Genomic DNA, 18,765 nt, shown 5'->3' with positions numbered 1-18,765 from the left:
TTTTAGCTGAAATCAGAGTTCTATACAGAGATACATTAACTAGTAGTGCTAGATCAACATTATGGCCCGTGTATGAGAGAATGAGGAAACCCATTTTTTAGCTTTAATATATAAAAAAAATGAATATCACAAATATATTTGCCTCATTAGAGCATTCAGTGTGACTTTTTTTTAAACAAAATGGAATAATTTTTGTCGTTTTTTTTTTGTGTATCTCTCCGCCCTTTCAAGTATAGACCCGTAAGTGACCTGTAGATGGTACACTGGTCTCGGAGGGGTTTTACGGGGAGTTCAACGGTCAGAATGTGTTAGGTGAGCGTGGATCTACAGTTGATACTGAAAAGTACGGACACCAAACCGAAAAAACACGGGGAAAACACAAAAAAAAGGACGCGGCCGTGTATGACGCTTACAGGGAAGGCGCAACTTATGAAGAGGCAGACGACACCGCGGTCGTCATAGCATGCTCAAACTTTTACTAGTGAAATACAAAAATAAATAAATAAATAAATAAAGCACAACGGGACGCCAAGCCATCAATTTTATGTTCAGCTATCCATGGGCTTGAAAATAACCGCGAAAACAGAAAAAAATGATTATCCTAAAGAAACGGCAATCTCAGTTTAGTAGAGATCGTTCGTTGAATTTCCTTTGCGATTATTTGAGAGAGAGGGAGTAGTCAGCATTTCATTTTTTTTGTAAAATTAAATACAACTGATGTCCAAACTCACATATTTGTACATGAAAAGAAGGATAACATGGAAATAATACGAGATATTGCTCATTTACTTTGAAAAAAAATGTGACAATAGTGCATTTCGACCTATGCAAATGCCCCAAAAGAACCTTAAACTTAGGGAGTCAAGTTGAGGGTGTGACCTCAGGTCCAAGTATAACCCACGTGTAGTGTGTGAGGAGACGCAGTAACGGTGACTTGTATCCGGCTTCATGTGGATATCGCAGCGAGATGGAGGTAAACCCATAATGTCCCAGCGCTTACGTCAGTGTTACAATATTCCTGTTGGTCTTACAGTAAATACTGGTATTACTGACGGTATTTCTAAAAGCATTTATTTACAAGAATACAAAAGAACGTGCAAGCTTGTTACCAGGTAGATGTACATTTGATTCAGTGAAGGTTAAATCACTTGTTGTACAATGTATTGTCCTTCTCTAAGAAACATATCAAACTGTATTATTGTTCAAATAAAAGATTGAAGTAGTATATACTTGACTGTAAAAGTGCGAAAAAGAGTACAAAAAATAATTTAATTTATTTTGTTGTCACTTTTGAACCTCGGCATGAAATTGGTTAGTTTATAGAATTTAACGTACATAATAAATTATTTTCCTCTCCCATTATCATTTAACTAATAATTTTTTAACCAATATCATCACCTTCCAATATAACAGTTATAATTTCAGAAATATCCATAATTATGTGTTCAACAAATAATGTTCATGCACAAAGTTTCGCTGTAATTCTTCTCTCTTTTTGTGGTGAAAATGTTCACAACGTTTCGGTTACGTCTGATATATTACTTCAATTGTAGTTAAGAAACATAGCGAAATGTTTTCACCTTGTCTTCATCTTCCCCCACTACAAGCTGTCCTTTGTTATCAATGGTCACACTCCATGGTTCTGAAACCTTTTGTGGACCCACCACGTATCTCAACAGTTGACCATCTGAGGTCAGAACAACCACCCTGTCATTCCACTGGTCAGCAATGAAGATGTGCCCCACGCTGTCTGTACACAATCCCCAGGGGTGGTCCAGGTATCCATCACCTGAGCCTTCCTTACCTGGTGTACCATACTGGAACACTACATCACCCTGGGGGGTCACTCCATATACACAGTGTCCCTCTCTGTCACCCACCACAATGGTATCACGACATGGGAGCACTGCAATGTATTGTGGCCACGCACACATAGGAACACTGATCTTATTGATAAGATTGTACTGCAAAGCGTCATACACACAGATACATTTATTGGTCCTATCACAGACAAGTATGTGTCCATTGTTGTCCACTGTAACACCACTGGGGCCAGACATGTCACCCTGACCAAATGTTTGGACATGTTTCCCGGAGGAAGAATACACTCGGCATCCATCATAACATGTAACCACCAGTCTGTCATCACTGAGCACGGTGACACCTCTGGGACTTGGTACATCAACCTGGAATATCATCTCATGAGATGGTGATATTGCTTTAATTTTATCCTGCCAGTGAGAAACTGAATATATTGTCCCTCTTTGGCTGCACGATATGTCCCATACATCTTCCATACTGCTGTCAAACTCATCCACCAAAGATTCAGCATCCAGCCATTCTAATTTCTTCACACGACCAAAGAAGTCCGCTGGAAGTTTGCCTTTACTGAAACTTATCTCTGTTGTTTTTACATGTACGGTGGGTCTAATATTGTTCAATTCTTTCATCCTTGCTTGGATATTTTTAGCGTGTGTCATCAACTCCGTGTGAGAGCCACGTTGAACAAGCTGTTTGGCAAACTCACATGTGCTGTGGATGGATACTTTCTGTAGTTGAACACGATCTTTCTCAGCCTCGAGTGACTTCATGTGCGTTGCGGCGTGGTCTTTTGCTTCTGCTATCAATTGAGCAGAAATACGCTGAACCTCTTTTATAATATCTGCCTCCTGTTGTTGTATGTCGGCCACCGTTTTGTTTACGAGGTCAGTTGTATCTTTCTGTTGCTTAGATATTTCCGACTCTGCTTTTTCAAACAATGCAATGTTCTTAGATACATTATTAAAGGCACTGTTTATTTTCTTTTTATGGATTTCTGCTACATCTGCAATGTCTACACAGTTGTGTTTGTTGTGTTTGGTGAGAATACAGTCACGACACACAACAACATCGTCATCAGTGCAATAAAAGATTAACTGTTGTCCTTTGTGTTTATCACAAAATAGTCTAGCGTCCATTTCTTCCTGGACTTGCTTATCGTGATCAGACACTGAAATCATTGTGTGTCCTCGCAGAAATTTTATAGCGTCATGCTGTTTTTGTCGACAGTTTTCACAGAAGAAATGTTTGCAATCTTGACAGTAAAATTGAGCAACTTGTGAGTGACAGTTACCACATTTTTGGTCTTTTTTCTCTGTTGTCAACATGAAGTCCTTCACCTTGGACAAAAAGAAGTTACGGACAAGTTTCTCCAGTCCACCTGGTGGAACAGGCGCCTCCTGGCGGCACACTGGACACGTGATGTTGCCTCCCGTCCCACTCGCTGCCACGTGCTGGGCAAGACAAGCCAGGCAGAAAGTGTGATAGCATGGGAGGACACGCGGGTCTTCATACTCGTGAAGACAGATGTGACACGTTAGAAAATTGTCACTGAACTCCTCGTACAACTTCTTTGATGCCATGACTTTAGGTTCAATTCAGTTTACACACAGCCAAAACGCTGTGATATAAGTCTTGTCACTTCATGATGTCGTGTTTTTTCGTGCCCTTTCTGTTTGTGACTGAACTGGTTAACACTGCCTCTGGGTTTTATACACGAACATCAGACCACGTCATCTGACAAGGTGATGATATCCTCTGCCAAGGACGGTGGGGGATGCGAGGGTAACCCATAAAATCACGTCAGTTACATTGTCTTTAGACCGGCCTAAAATGCAGCTAAAAGTCATTTTAATGTGAGCAATATTCACCAGGTTACTTTTCCTTAAATTGGGAAAAAGTTCGTTCTTGAATAAATTATCTGAGAAGATATCTGATTATCTGGTAAGAGAAATTGTGGAAATGGAGTGATTTTGTGAAAATTTTAGTCAGTTCTACATAACTTCAGTTGCATTCAGCCAAGAAACAATGTTCAACAACATTATCCTAATTTATCGAGCATCTGGTGCGCGTTTTATTTTTCTGAATAATACATGTATCATGATTGTATGACCAACAACATTTAAAACTCGTTATCAATCATAGATCAAATTGCAGTTTAATACTGGTAGCTTCTTATTTACGAATTTTCCTCTCGCCACCCTCCTTAGACCCATGGACTGTTACAGAATCACCTGATTTTATCAAATATTTACGTGTCTATAAATTATACCTGGTAAACAATATTTGATAAAGGTTAGTGCCAAATTTGATTTTTTTGTTCTTCAGGTCGATCTACTATTCAGACAAGACCCCAGCCCCCGACATCCTGTAACTGTATGTTTATATAGTTCCCCTTTTTATATCTGAGTTCAATCAACCATTGATTTGCACTAAATTTGGCCTTCGGTTTCGTGAAAAGTGTTCAGAAGCCACGTAGTTCGATCATCGAAAGATATAATTCAAGAGATTTTCCTATTTCAAATTTCCATTCTCGTAATAATAATGAAAATAAATCACCTCCCCAAAACTGTGAAAATCATACTAACATTCATGCATGCATTATTGAGTTTTATTACATTTCCAGGGATTTAGTTTATATTCTGATTTTCAGCACATTCTATATGTAGCTGGCTCATTTAAATCTGCACTTACTGTAAACTTGGGTGTACGTGAGAAGTAACATACCTTACTCGTCCTGATAGCCGGAATCACCTTCGTTTTACGAGGCAACACAGACACTTGTTACGGGAGATAGCAAAAAATGGGCTAGTTTATTAACCCAGGCACTGATATTGCGTTTCAAGACATCTTATTTTACGGGGTTTTGGAACTTTTTAAATACCCTCAAACTATGGATCTTTAAGTTTGCACTAATTGTTGACGTGGGTGTACTTGAGAACACACCTCACTCGTCCTGATAGCTGGAGTCACCTGAGATGTACACCGCACCACGAGGCACTTGTTACAAGAGAGGGTAAAAACTGGGCTAGTTTATTGAACCAGGCACTGATATTGCGTTTCAAGTCGCTTTATATCCACCCCGACTCTCTGATAACATTTTGTTCAAGGACAAGTTGTTTACTGCTCAATACCAGGACAGGACGCTGCTACTGATTAATGATTAAGCAGTTACTACCTTTCCTGCCACGGATTACTAACATCTCATTTCAAGGGATTTTGGAACTTTCAAAATAGCTTTAATGCAAGCATTACTTATATATCTCAGAATACAAAACATGAATAAATATCAAATAAGTAAAAAGTTGAAAGTTGAAAGTTTAAACAAAACACTGATAATTACCGCCTATATAATTGAGGAACTTTTCCCTTATCGCTAAAGTAAATATTACAGAAATGGCTGGAATTAACACGAAAAAATATTGTATGGAGAGGGTGGCTTTAAATCTGCACTGTTTGGCGTACGTGAGAACACACCTCACTCGTCCTGATAGCTAGTCACCCGAGCTGTACGCCCTGCACACGTATCTGGGAGACTGCCAATATCAGTCGCCCCATGTTTAGTTATAATGGAAAAGTTCCTCAGTTGTCTAGATGGTAATTTGCACGGATTTAGTCTATATTCTGATTTTCAACACATTCTAGATGGCTCATTTAAACCTACCACGAGGCACATGATACACGAGATAGCAGAACTGAACCAGTTTATTAAACCAGGCACTGACTGTCTGTGAAGTTAATCTAAGTAGGCCCTCATTTTGTACAGGGACATATTGTTAACTGCTCAATAATAAGGCGGGAAATGTCAATGCTTTTGCATTTATTACCTTTCCAGCCTGTCACTACCAATTAATTCGGAATTTGAAATGATTTTCCTAAAAAAAAAAAAATAATAATAATAATAATAATAATAATAATACATTTTTAAAACCCCGATACATGCGCGTCTCAGCGGTGCTTACACTAACATATAAAAACTAAAACCGCAAAGATAAATTAAAGACTAACATTTAAAACTAAAAAGATTTAAGATAACCAAATACCTGTTAATTGTAAAAGTTTTAAAAATTCTCTTCAAAGCAGAGATAAGTGTCATTCAAAGACACATTTGATGTGTTAATAAAACTGAACCGCAAAATATATGCACCAATCTCAAATACTCCTGTGACAAAATGTTTTAAGTCTTTTTGGTATCGTTTCACTTGAGTTGAAATTGCCCACTGGAAAGAAGAGTTTTAAAAGGAGTTCTAATATATTATATAATTCGACTGCAAAATAAAAATAAAAAAGTAATAAAATTTATTTGGATCGGCACTACATGTAGGTAGTAGAACAAATAACATATCAGCCGTACAAGCATCGTCAGCTTTCTCATCTTGGCGCAGGGGGCCGCCATGTTGGATTCACTTCAGCCCCGCTGCCGCCCACGATCTAGTGCCCACGGGTCCTATACGTGATAATGTTTGTTGAAGTACGCATGTTAAGAAGATATGTAAACTAGTAGATTCATATCAACGTGATGGTCTATGTACTAGAGGACAACGAAACCTTTTTATTTTGCTAGAAATATTGCTATTTATATTTTCCTGTACAAAATATGTTTGGGTTGATTACCACTTATTTTGATTTAAGAAAAAAAAAAATTAAATCGCACCGCCTCCTCAAATATTGACCTAAAGCTGATCAAGATGATGAATTGGACTCAGAGAGGTACCACAGGGAGTTCAATAGTAAGAATGCTTTAGGTAAGCGTGGACAGCAGAATGTGTTAGGTGAGCGTGGACAGCAGACGGTGTTAGGTGAGTGAGGACAGCAGAATGCGTTAGGTGAGCGTGGACAGCACAATCTGCGCCCTTCAAACAATACCTTCAAAGAAACTGAACAGACCGACGACGCTGCATGAAAAGTGGGCCCCCATTTTACCCTCTGCCAGGGCTGCAGATGAATTTTGTTCATTTGTAAAAAATGTGATATGAATAAGCCAGAGACATATTTGTGAATATGTAATGAAAATCAATCAAGCTGTTGCCCTGGGAGAGGGTGTCGCTTTACACTATCAGTTCTTACGAGACTGTAAACACATGCGATGAACGATACTTTAGCGTTCTTTGTACATGGAAAGATGTGCTGAATCTATTAAATAAAGGCTCATTCCAAACGAAACTACCGCTCTATTGAGTTAAATCCACAGGGACTCTCGCTGAATGGCAGTCGGATATGCATGTCATTTCTGGTGACACGGGCGACATCACACACGACCAGCGGAAATACACCTGTAGGTTAACAGCTCACGTGCGACACTATATGAGGAAATGTGTATTCAAATGTCAGTTGCATAAAAATTTAAGGCTTGTTTGCAAAACAATTTTTCTCTTGTAAGGGTGCAAAATATTGAATAATTTTCTTAATTTTTTCAGTCCGCAGCACAGTGAATATGTACCCCGGTATAATGCTCTTAGGCTAAGTTATATCTTGTGGTAACGCCCCGTGTATTTTTTTATTTTTTATTATTTATTATGTACTGGTATATACCCCTATAATACAATCATGTTAGCTCGTCCAACTTCAGACATTTCTCTTTTCGAAATATGTTGTGAGGTTTTCGTCAAAATGGCGGTTGAAGTACATTATACATGTACATTTGCGAGTCTTGTCGTCTTTACAGTGTCAGAAAGTATTCCTCGCCGTTAAAAAGCTGTGGACCGATAGAAGTCCCTTCTTGTCTCCTTAGAAATTCCTTAACTTCATTACTTTCAGAGATATCGATGTACTGGGCATAGAACTTATTCCTGCTGCGGATCAACTCGACATTCTGTTGGCACATCTTGACTTCCACGTTGGATGGAACGCGGCTGATATACACCTTAATTCCCGACGCGGAACACGTGAAAACATAATAAGATATACTGGTTAAATTAATGTATGAATGCTTTTCCCTTGATGCTCTTTGTCGCGCTGTCGGCCGATACAGCATGATGAGAAAACAAACTGACTGCAAATTAACCACGATTTTAGATCTTCAGGTTTCGTAACACGTTTTCATAACATGTGCCTATTATTTCTACAAGTATTCTCTGCCCAAAATGCCCCCCACCCCCCCACCCCCCAAAAAAAAATTTGTAAAGCTTGTAAGTTAAATTAAATTGTAAATTGTTTCGCAAATATTTGAGAGAGAGAGAAAGAGAGAGAGAGAGTCAGCAATTAATTTTCTTTTCTTTCTTTTTTTTGTACAATAAAATACAACTAGTGTCTAGACTCATTTTTGTACAAGAAAAGAAGGATATCATAGAATTAATAAAATTTTGCTCGTTTACTTTTGTAAAAAATGTGACAAAGGTGCATTTCGAGCTATACAAATGCATCGACAGAACCTAAAACCTAGGAGTTCAAGTTAAGAGTGTGACCTCAGGTCCAAGTAACTAACCAACGTGTAGTGTATGAGGAGACGCGGTAACGGTGACTTGTATCCGCCTTCATGTGGATATCGCGGTGATTGGAGGTAAAACCATAATGTTAGTGTTACAATATTCCTGCTGGTCTCACAGTAAATACTGGTATTACTGATGATATTTTTAAAAGCATTTATTTACAAAAATACAAGAGAACGTGCAAACTTGTTAATGAAGGTAAAATCACTTGTCGTACTGTGGCCTCTTTTTAGAAACATATCAAACTTTATCATTGCTAAAAAAATTGTACCTTTATTATACAGTTGAAGTATAGTAAAAGTACCAAAAAGAGTAAAAAAAAATTAAATTGTTTTGTTGTCCCTTTGAACCTCGACATGAAATTGGTTAGTGTGGAATTTAAACGCACATAATGAATTATTTTACTCTGCCACTCCTACATTATAGTATAACTATTAGTTTTTTACAACCAATATCTTCACCTTCCAATATTACAGTTGTAATTTCAAAAATGTCCATAATCATTTATTCAACAAGCAATGTTTACAACGTTTGGCTGTAATTCTTCTCTCTTTTTGTGGATAAAATGATGTCGACGATATATTACTGAAATTGTAGTTAGGAAACATAGCGAAATGTTTTCACCTTGCCTTCATCTTCCCCCACTACAAACTGTCCTTTCTTATCAATGGTCACACCCATTGATGCTGAATCCTGCTGTGGACCAACCACGTATCTCAACAGTTGACCATCTGAGGTCAGAACAACCACCCTGTCATTATCCTGGTCAGCAATGAAGATGTGGCCCACGGTGTCTGTACACACTCCTTGAGGATTTTGACTGGGTGCCCATACCAAGATCGATCTAATTTGTAGTGTAAAGAGAATAGGACTGAGCACAGAACATATAATGCGCTTAAAACTTTTATATAACCAAATACAAAAATAAGGTAAATATTACAAAAATCAAATAAAAAGCTCAAGGTACAAAATAATAAGAAATATTGGTGATTATTGACCTTGAAATTTGGGTAACTTTTCCTTTATCGCCAAGGTTTCTACCCTCCGCCAGATCCACAGATATTTGAACAGACCACTAGAACAGAACACTAGAACACCTTTTGTCTGACTTTTTACTAGCTGAGAACTAAAATTTCCCTGAGCAAAACTGTTCATTAACTTGGTAGCTGGATCATACATGACAATTATCAAACACAAGCTGAAATATCTAGTGACTGCATCTTGTATTAATCATAAGACAAGGCGTCACATTATGTTTATGCTCAAAATTGGGCTCGTAGACAACAGAAAGCGTTTAAAAGTGAACGAGGGCAGAAGAATGCTTTAGGTGAACGATGGCAGCAGAATGCTTTAGGTGAGCGTGGACAACAGAATGTGCGCCCTTCACACAATACTCCCGTACTTCCAAAAGGAAAATTTGTTAAAACATTGTAATTATAAAGGTCAAATTACTTGAACAGTTTTCAATCAGCCGTTGCCACTGACCATTCTGCCAATCTGAGCTGGCCACTCCCTCAAGTTAGGATATCTGTTGGATAAATGCGCAATGACGTAACTGTCGCCTTTCAGTGACAAATACAACGTGGAATACATTAATTTAATTTTTAATGGTAACTTTGACGACGTGGCGGTCTCAGAATGTGCTAATATTAAAAGTCATTCCAATGCTTCTTGTAGATTTAAAGGTGAAATACATTTAATTTTAAATGATATTTCTAATGAAAATTTGGGAATGGAAAGGAAGAATTAAAAAAAATTAAAAAGATAAATAACACAAACTGCGCGATCTAATTATCTTTCAAGCCCATATATCCAGTCACACGCCCGCTAAATTATTACAGCATGATGTAATGGCAGTCAGCAATTCATTTTTGAATTTCTGTAAAACAAAATAAACTTATATCCAAACTCACATATTTGTACGTGAAAAGAAGGATATCACAGAAATAATAAGTTATTGCTCATTTACTTTTGAAAGAAAAATGTGACAAGGGTGCATTTCGAACTATACAAATGCATCGACAGAGCCTTAAACCTAGGATTTCAAGTTAAGAGTGTGACCTGTTCAAGTAGCTATAATACACGTGTAGTGTATGAGGAGACGCGGTGACTTTATCCGTCTTCATGCGGATATCGCGGTGGTTGGAGGTAAAACCATAATGTCCCAGCGCTTACGTAAGTGTTACAATATTCCTGCTGGTAAATACTGGTATTACTGACGAAATTTTTAAAAGCATTTATTTAAAAGCTTGTTTCATGTACATTTGATTCATTGAAGGTAAAATAACTTGTCGTCCTGTGTCCTTTTTTAGAAACATATTAAACAATATCAGTGCTCAAATAAAATATATGTTTTACAATACAGTAGCATAACTAGACTGTAAAAGTGCGAAAAATAGTAAAAGAAATAATTAAATTGGTTTTGTTGTCACTTTTGAACCTCGACATGAAATTGGTTAGTGTACATAATGGATATTTTTACTTTCCCACTCCTACATTATCATATAACTAATTTTTTTGAACCAGTATCATCATCTTCCAATATAACAGTTGTAATTTTAAAAGAATATCCATACTTATGTATTGAACAAGTAATGTTCACAAAGTTTCGCTGTAATTTTTCTCTCTTTTTGTGGTAGAAATGACGTTGCCTGGTAACGTCTGATATACTACTTAACTTGTAGTTAATGAACAAAGCGAAATGTTTTCACCTCGCCTCCATACTCCCCCACTACAAGCTGTCCTTTGTTATCAATGGTCACACCCGTTGGCCTTGAAACCTGTTGTTGACCCACCACGTATCTTAACAGTTGGCCATCTGAGGACAGAACAACCACCCTGTTATTCGATTGGTCAGCAATGAAGATGTGCCCCACGCTGTCTGTACACACTCCCCAGGGGTAATCCAGGTATCCATCACCTGAGCCTCCCTCACCTGGTGTACCATACTGGAACACTACATCACCCTGGTGGGTCACTCCATATACACAGTGTCCATCACTGTCACTCACCACAATGGTGTCACGACATGGGAGCACTGCAATGTATAGTGGGTCTTCACACATAGGAACACTTATCTTATTGATAAGATTGTACTGCACAGCGTCATACACACATATACATCTATTGTCCACGTCACAGACAAGTATGTGTCCATTGTTGTTCACTGTAACACCGTGGGGGTTAGAAATGTCACCCTGACCAAATGTTTTGACATGTTTCCCGGAGGAAGAATACATTCGGCATCCATCATCACATGTAACCACCAGTCTGTCATCACTGAGCACGGTGACACCTCTGGGATCTGGTACATCAACCTGGAATATCACCTTATGAGATGGTGATATTGCTGTAAGTTTACCCAGCCTGTTAGAAACTAAATATATTGTCCCTCTTTGGCTGCACGATATGTCCCATACATCTTTCATACTACTATCAAACTCACCAACCAAAGATGCAGTATTTAGCCATTTTTTCACGCGACCAAAGAAGTCCACTGGAAGTCTCCCTTTACTGAAAGTTATCTCTGTTCTTTTTACCTGTACGGTGGGTCTAACATTGTTCAGTTCTTTCATCCTTGCTCGGATTTTTTTAGCGTGTGTCATCACCTCCGTGTGGGAGCCATGTTGAACAAGCTGTTTGGCAAACTCACATGTGCTGTGGATGGATACTTTCTGTAGTTGAATGCGATCTTTCTCAGCCTCGAGTGACTTCATGTGCGTTGCAGCGTGGTCTATTGCTTCTGCTATCAACTGAGCAGAAATACGCTGAACCTCTTTTATAATATCCGCCTCCTGTTGTTGTATGTCGGCCACCGTTTTGTTTACAGCGTTAGTTGTATCTTTCTGTTGCTTTGATATTTCTGACTCTGCTTTTTCAAACAGTGAAATGTTCTTAGATACATCATTAAAGGCACTATTTATTTTTACTTTGTGGATTTCCGCTACATCTGCAATGTCAACACAGTTGTGTTTGTTGTGTTTGGTGAGAATACAGTCACGACACACAACAACATCGTCATCTGTGCAATAAAAGGTTAACTGTTGTCCTTTGTGTTTATCACAAAATAGCGAAGCGTCTATTTCTTCCTGGACTTGCTTATCGTGATCAGACACTGAAATCATTGTGTGTCCCCGCAGAATTTTTTTAGCGTTATGCTGTTTTTGTCGACACTTCTCACAGAAAAAATGTTTGCAATCTTGACAGTAAAATTGAGCAACTTGTGAGTGACAGTTACCGCACATTTTGTCTTTTTTCTCTGTTTTCAACATAAAGTCCTTCACCTTGGACAAAAAGAAGTTACGGACAAGTTTCTCCAGCCCACCCGGTGGAACAGGCGCCTCCTGGCGGCACACTGGACACGTGATGTTGCCTCCCGTCCCACTCGCTGCCACGTGCTGGGCAAGACAAGTCAGGCAGAAAGTGTGATAGCATGGGAGGAGACGCGGGTCTTCATACTCGTGAAGACAGATGTGACACGTGAGAAAATTGTCACTGAACTCCTCGTACAGCTTCTTTGATGCCATTACACAAGTTTACACACAGCCAAAAAGCTGTTATAAGTCTTGTCACTTCATGGTGTCGCGTTTTTTCGTGGCCTTTCTGTCTGTGACTAAACTGGTTAACACTGCTTCTGGGTTATATACACGAACATCAGACCACGTCATTTGACAAAGTGGTGATATCCTCTGCCAAGGACGGTGGGGGATGCGAGGGTAACCTATTAAATCACATGTCAGTTACATTCGGCTGTTTCACAATCAGGATGAACAATTAAATGTGGTTAATGTTAATGTGGTTAAAGTGTCTGATAAATTAACAATTTATGATTGGAGATTGCTGATAGACTAATATCAAAGACACTGTTCATAGGAGCAAAATAAAAAAAGAATTATAATAATCGGATTACAATTTACAAAAATATAGCCAATTATGTGTTCCAAAAGTACCTATTTTTAGCTGTTACGGTGGGTCATTTGCAATTAAGGTAATAAAGATGATGCACTAGCTCTCTATGCCAATGATTTATGGTGAATATGATATTGGTATATAATTCCCACAACATCTGTCTTCTCTTCTAGCAGGTTCTTCCAAAGATATGTTCTGAGAAAAAAATATATTGTAACCATTTTGCAGAAACGGGCTTTGATACACATTTCACTTATTTTTGTTAATGCAATGAAAAACATATTTGATAAGGCCAAATATTACTTTGAAATCACCTGTGAAATCGTTGAGACATTGGAGTTTATGTTACTCATGCTTTATTTTAAATGTTCAGTTCAGTAACCATTCACATCGCTTATGTCAGTACAGTAAATGGACTAGTCAGCAGGTCAGCATGTCAGCATGACAGCAAGCAAGCAAGCAAGGTACATAATCTAGGAAAGAAAACAATAAATAAATAAAATGAATAAATACATAAAGAAATAAATAAATACAGGAAACTATAATTTACTAGATATATTGAACATTACATTACATTAAATCGGTTATATATAGCGAGACTTGAAATTTGCTATATCTATACAATGAACACAAATGATATGAAGTTTACCTTATAATGCAATAATCATAATTTAAACATTATATACTGAATTACAGGAAGGGTTTACAGTTGATAATTAAACCAATGCGTTCTCATATTTAACATTTATCGTATTTCATATTAATGGCCACACCCTATCAGGTGCTCTATCTTATATACCTATTTTTTCACCTTTATAATTTATACAGAAAACTTATAAATACACTATGCAAACACATTTGATAGTATAAACACTTACATTATGATTTCTCCCTTTGAACTGTTACAATACACTTTACTACGTTGGGAAATACGGTTAACTGCAGGAGAGACCCTTCTTGTACAGATTCTTGTAGCGTTATGACTCAATAACATTCAAATAAGCGCGCTACTCACGCAAGTAATGAAAACTACTCACAACTGTTAAAGCTAAAACAAGGAATCTGTACTTACACCTTGTTTATATAAAACAGGGAATCTGGCACTTACATCACCTACGTGATAATATGATGAATTTACCATGTTATGACTTAAACTTGATAAAGGAGTTGTGCATATGTAACCATTATTATTAATGCTATGGTATTTATAATCATGAGCCCCTTGGTGTCTCCTACTTTTTGTAGTGTCCGTACCCCCTATCTGTTTTATTTAGGAATCACAGCATATTCTGTCTGATTTTATTATTCTATAATGTCTACACTGACATTTATTTTGCAGGAAGAAAATAGCACATAACCCCTTATTATGAAAAGATATGCAAGAATTTGGTGCCAAATGTAGTGTCCGTACCCCCACTGTAGTGTCCGTACCCCCAAGTTATACATTAACCATTGGATAACTGGCTACTTATCAATGATGATAAAACATCAAAATATGGTACAAAATATTGTTTTAGACTATATAAAATGCATTCATGTCTTGTGATGTTTAGAAAAAACATTGTATATAAATATATATTCGATAAAGTGATACTGATTAATTAGAGTCAGGCAAGAGATTTTGCAAAGAAATAATATCAGTAAAGATGCTACTCTTTGCATTCAAAATTAACAATATTGGTTTGAATATATTGCCAAATATAGCTAATTGCAAAATAATAAACTGTATATGGATTAATATTCTATAGATTAACGTATATGATATATTTTGAGGCGGTACGAACACTTCAATACATGCATAATTAACAGTACATTTATTATACTCTCGGTGAATGAAGTATCAAATATGGATGACAATAAACAAAAAGCCAAATAGGAAAAGAAAAAGGGATCCTTTTACTTTCAGCAAAAAATAATTTGAAAAAAAAGACGTCAAAGAGCTAATATCCGTAAAGATAACTTGCTGAAGCATGTAAGGAAGACGTTTTACGTTGAGTGCACGTAACATAGAAGAGAAGCAAAAAAATGAAGAATCATCCTAGGCTGGCCCAGCAAGAAAGACTAAAATAAAGAGCAATTAGGGCATACTGACAGAGAGTTAAGGAGAAGCAGAAACCCAACAATCCTGAAAACAGTAGAACAAGAGGTGCAAATTAACGAGAGATGAAAAAGAAGAAAAGACTCCAAAAACAGGAATCAAGACTGAAAAAAATGAATAAATAAAAAAGGTCAAGCAACAGAAAGAAAAGTTAAAATTAAAGTCTGGTGAATGAAAGTCAAACTGAATGACACACAACCAAGCTCCAGTATCCACTGAAAAACGTGCTGTGGTGTTTCTCTAAAAAAGTCTTTGATTAATACATGTACTTGTATCCTTTTGGATAAAGTACTGCTGTTATATCTTTAGTTTGATATTTTTTAGAATTTTGGCAAAAATAACTGGTAAACATTATGATATTTCAGTTACAAAAGCATCAGTTACTTGAATGTGTAGTGTCCGTACCCCCAGATCATAGTCTAAGGGGCGTTCTGTTAATTTGAGCGTAGCACAAAAAGTAACTAATGTTGTGCTCTAAAAATTGTAGATATTATAGTTAAGATCATATTCCTTTTATCTGTTACAAAATTAAACAAATGCATCAGAGTTTTTTTTTCTCTCAATGTGACCCCTATTTTGTACCCCTGATTATGAAACAGCCGATTGTCTTTAGACCGGCCTAAAATGCAGCTAAATCATGCCTACCCAACTACCAGACTCGGCACCGAATGGTCCTGAATTCAACGGTAGATCGGACCACACTACCCGTTTTCATGGTGTGTATCAGTACGCATTTCACAGTATCAGACGCGACACCGCTCTTGCCTAGTACGCGATGTGATAGTGACGATTCTCAGCGGGGTTGAAAAGTATTGCATCACCACTCAAAATTTGTTCGGGGTATGATACTGTGAAATGTGTACTGACTCACACCTTGAAAACGGGTAGTGTGGTCTGATATACCGGTGCATTCAGGATCATTCGGTGCCGAGTCTGGTAGTTGGGTAGGCCTGTAAATGACATTTTAATGTGAGCAACATTCACGAGGTTACTTCTTCTTTAACTGGGAAAAAGTTCGTTCTTGAATAAATTGTCTGGTAAGAGAAATTGTGAAAATGGAGTGATTTTGTGAAAGTTTCAGTCAGTTCTACATTACTTAAGTTGCGATCAGCCAATAAGCATTGATCAACAATATTCTCCTAATTTATCGAGCATCTGGTGCGCGTTTTATTTTATTTTTCTGAATAAAAGATGTATCATGATTGTATGACCAACAACATTTAAAACTCGTTATCAATTTTAGATCAAGTTGCAGTTTAATACTGGTAGCTTCTTATTTACGATTATCCTCTCGCCACCCTCCTTGGACCCATGGACTGTAACAGAATCACCTGATTTTTTCAGATATTTACCTGTCTGAAAATTATACCTGGTAAACAAGATAAAAAACAAGATTTGATAAAGGTAAGTGCCAAATTTGAATTTTTTGTTCTTCAGGTCGATCTACTATTCAGACAAGCCCCCTGTAACTGTATGTTTATATAGTTCCCCTTTTTATATCTTAGTTCAATCAACCATGGATTTGCACTAAATTTGGCCTTCCGTTTCGTGAAAAGTGTTCAGAAGCCACGCAGTTCGATCATCGAAAGATATAATTCAAGGGATTTTTCGATTTCAAATTTCCATTCTCGCAATAATATTGAAAATAAATCATCTCCACAAAACTGTGAAAAATCATACTAACATTCATGTATGATATCCAATTATTAAGTTTATTACATTTCCAGGGATTCAGTTTATAATCTGATTTTCAACACATTCTAGATGGCTCCTTTAAACCTGCACTAAATGTAAACTTGGGTGTACGTGAGAATTGACACACCTTACTCGTCCTGATAGCCAGAATCACCTACGTTTTACGAGGCAACACAGACACTTGTTACGGGAGATAGCAAAAAATGGGCTAGTTTATTAACCCAGGCGCTGATAAGTGTGTTTCAATTCGCTTTATATCCTTCCCGACTCTCTGATAACAGTCTGTTCAAGGACAAGTTGTTTACTGCTCAATACCAGAACAGGACGCTGCTAATGATTAAGCAGTTACTACCTTCCCTGCCACAGATTACTAACATCTAATTTCAAGGGATTTTGGAACTTTCCAAATACCTTCAAACTATTCTCATTAATGCAGGCAGTACTTATATATCGCAAAATATCAAACATGAATAAATATCAAATAAGTAAAAAGTTCAAAGTGAAAAATAAACACTGCCAATTACCACCTGGATAATTGAGGAACTTTCCTTTATCGCTAAAGTAAATATTACGGAAAATGGCTGGGATTAACACGAAAAAGAAAATGTATAGAAAGGATGGCGTTAAATTTGTGCCTTATAACCTGCACTAACTGTAGACTTGGGTGTACGTGAGAAAACACCTCACTCGTCCTGATAGCAGGAGTCACCTGAGCTGTACACCGCACCACGAGGCTCTTGTTACAAGAGATGACAGAACTGGGCTAGTTTATTACCCCAGACGCTGATTGTCTGTGAAGATCTCTTATAAGTAGGCACTCTGATAATATTTTGTACAGGGACATATTGTTAACTGCTCAATATTAAGGCGGGAAATGTCAATGATTTAGCATTTATTACCTTTCCAGCCTGTCACTACCAATTCACCTGGACTTTGATACTTTTCAAATATTTTCAAACGATTTTATGTAAATAATAATGATAATACATTTTTTAAAACCGCGCTCAATGTGCGTCTCAGTGTTGCTTACACTAACATATAAAAACTAACACCACAAAGATATATTAAAAACTAACATAAAGTTATTTAAAACTAAAATATTTTAGTAAATCGAAATATTCTTTAAAATAAAAAGGTTTTAAAATTCTTTTCAAGAGAGTGGTAAGAGTTAAGACACATTTGATATGTTAATAAAATAAGACCACAAAATAAGTGCAACAATCTCAAAACTCCTGTGACAATATTAGGCCATTCACATTAGGCAGTTAACCGCGGTCGAGTTAACTCCGATTGAATCGCGGTCAACTTAACCGAGATTATTTGCGTTCACTCTGATACCGGCAGCGATCAGTAGCGATAGAATTTCAGCAATCGTACTCCCTGTTCAGCATGCACTCTATTGTTCGGATAAGTAAAAATCCGACCCTTTATATTTAAATTATTTTATTTCAGATATATGAGTTTACCGCAAAACGGTGACAAAAGATAAGATACTATGTAGGCATGGTGATGCAGATACCCTAAAGACTATTTTGCGACAGACCGTTTTATTCTTGGCGCTTCCTGCTAATTTACGTTGTACCTCACTCTCCGACCATTTGGCGAGGAGGCCCTTGACGGCATCCTCAGACAATGATAGGTCTACTATTTTGCTGCTACTCATACTCATAGGACTCAAATAGCTGCGAGGATTTCTTGCAAACGAGATCAGTTGATTAATTGCCCAATTGTGCGCATGCGTTCCATATGTAAACATCCGGAGTTAACTCCGATTTAACCCAGCTCCCGATCTGGGTTTATTTCGACCGCGGTCAGGAG

The 18,765-nt window shown here is 37.4% G+C and overlaps 3 protein-coding genes across 4 annotated transcripts in view; all 3 read right to left on the bottom strand.

Moving 5' to 3' along the window:
* LOC147759367 (SH3 domain-binding glutamic acid-rich-like protein 3) overlaps positions 1-18,765 on the bottom strand; it is a 191,822-nt gene that overhangs the window by 98,286 nt on the left and 74,771 nt on the right. The window lies entirely within an intron of this gene.
* On the bottom strand, positions 1,338-3,500 carry LOC147759375 (E3 ubiquitin-protein ligase TRIM45-like). Its single transcript, XM_086997726.1, has one exon. The coding sequence runs from the start codon at positions 3,399-3,401 to the stop codon at positions 1,554-1,556; it is 1,848 nt and encodes a 615-aa protein (XP_086853852.1). The 5' UTR covers positions 3,402-3,500; the 3' UTR covers positions 1,338-1,553.
* LOC106170499 (uncharacterized) lies at positions 10,468-12,925 on the bottom strand. Its single transcript, XM_013550382.2, has one exon. The coding sequence runs from the start codon at positions 12,770-12,772 to the stop codon at positions 10,931-10,933; it is 1,842 nt and encodes a 613-aa protein (XP_013405836.2). The 5' UTR covers positions 12,773-12,925; the 3' UTR covers positions 10,468-10,930.

The sequence above is a fragment of the Lingula anatina genome, chromosome 10 (genome assembly GCF_051362555.1).
Source record: "Lingula anatina isolate TDL-2025a chromosome 10, LinAna3.0, whole genome shotgun sequence".
Lineage (NCBI taxonomy): Eukaryota > Metazoa > Brachiopoda > Lingulata > Lingulida > Lingulidae > Lingula > Lingula anatina.
The sequence above is the reverse complement of the archived record's forward strand: the minus strand, read 5'-3'. Positions and strand labels throughout refer to the sequence as shown.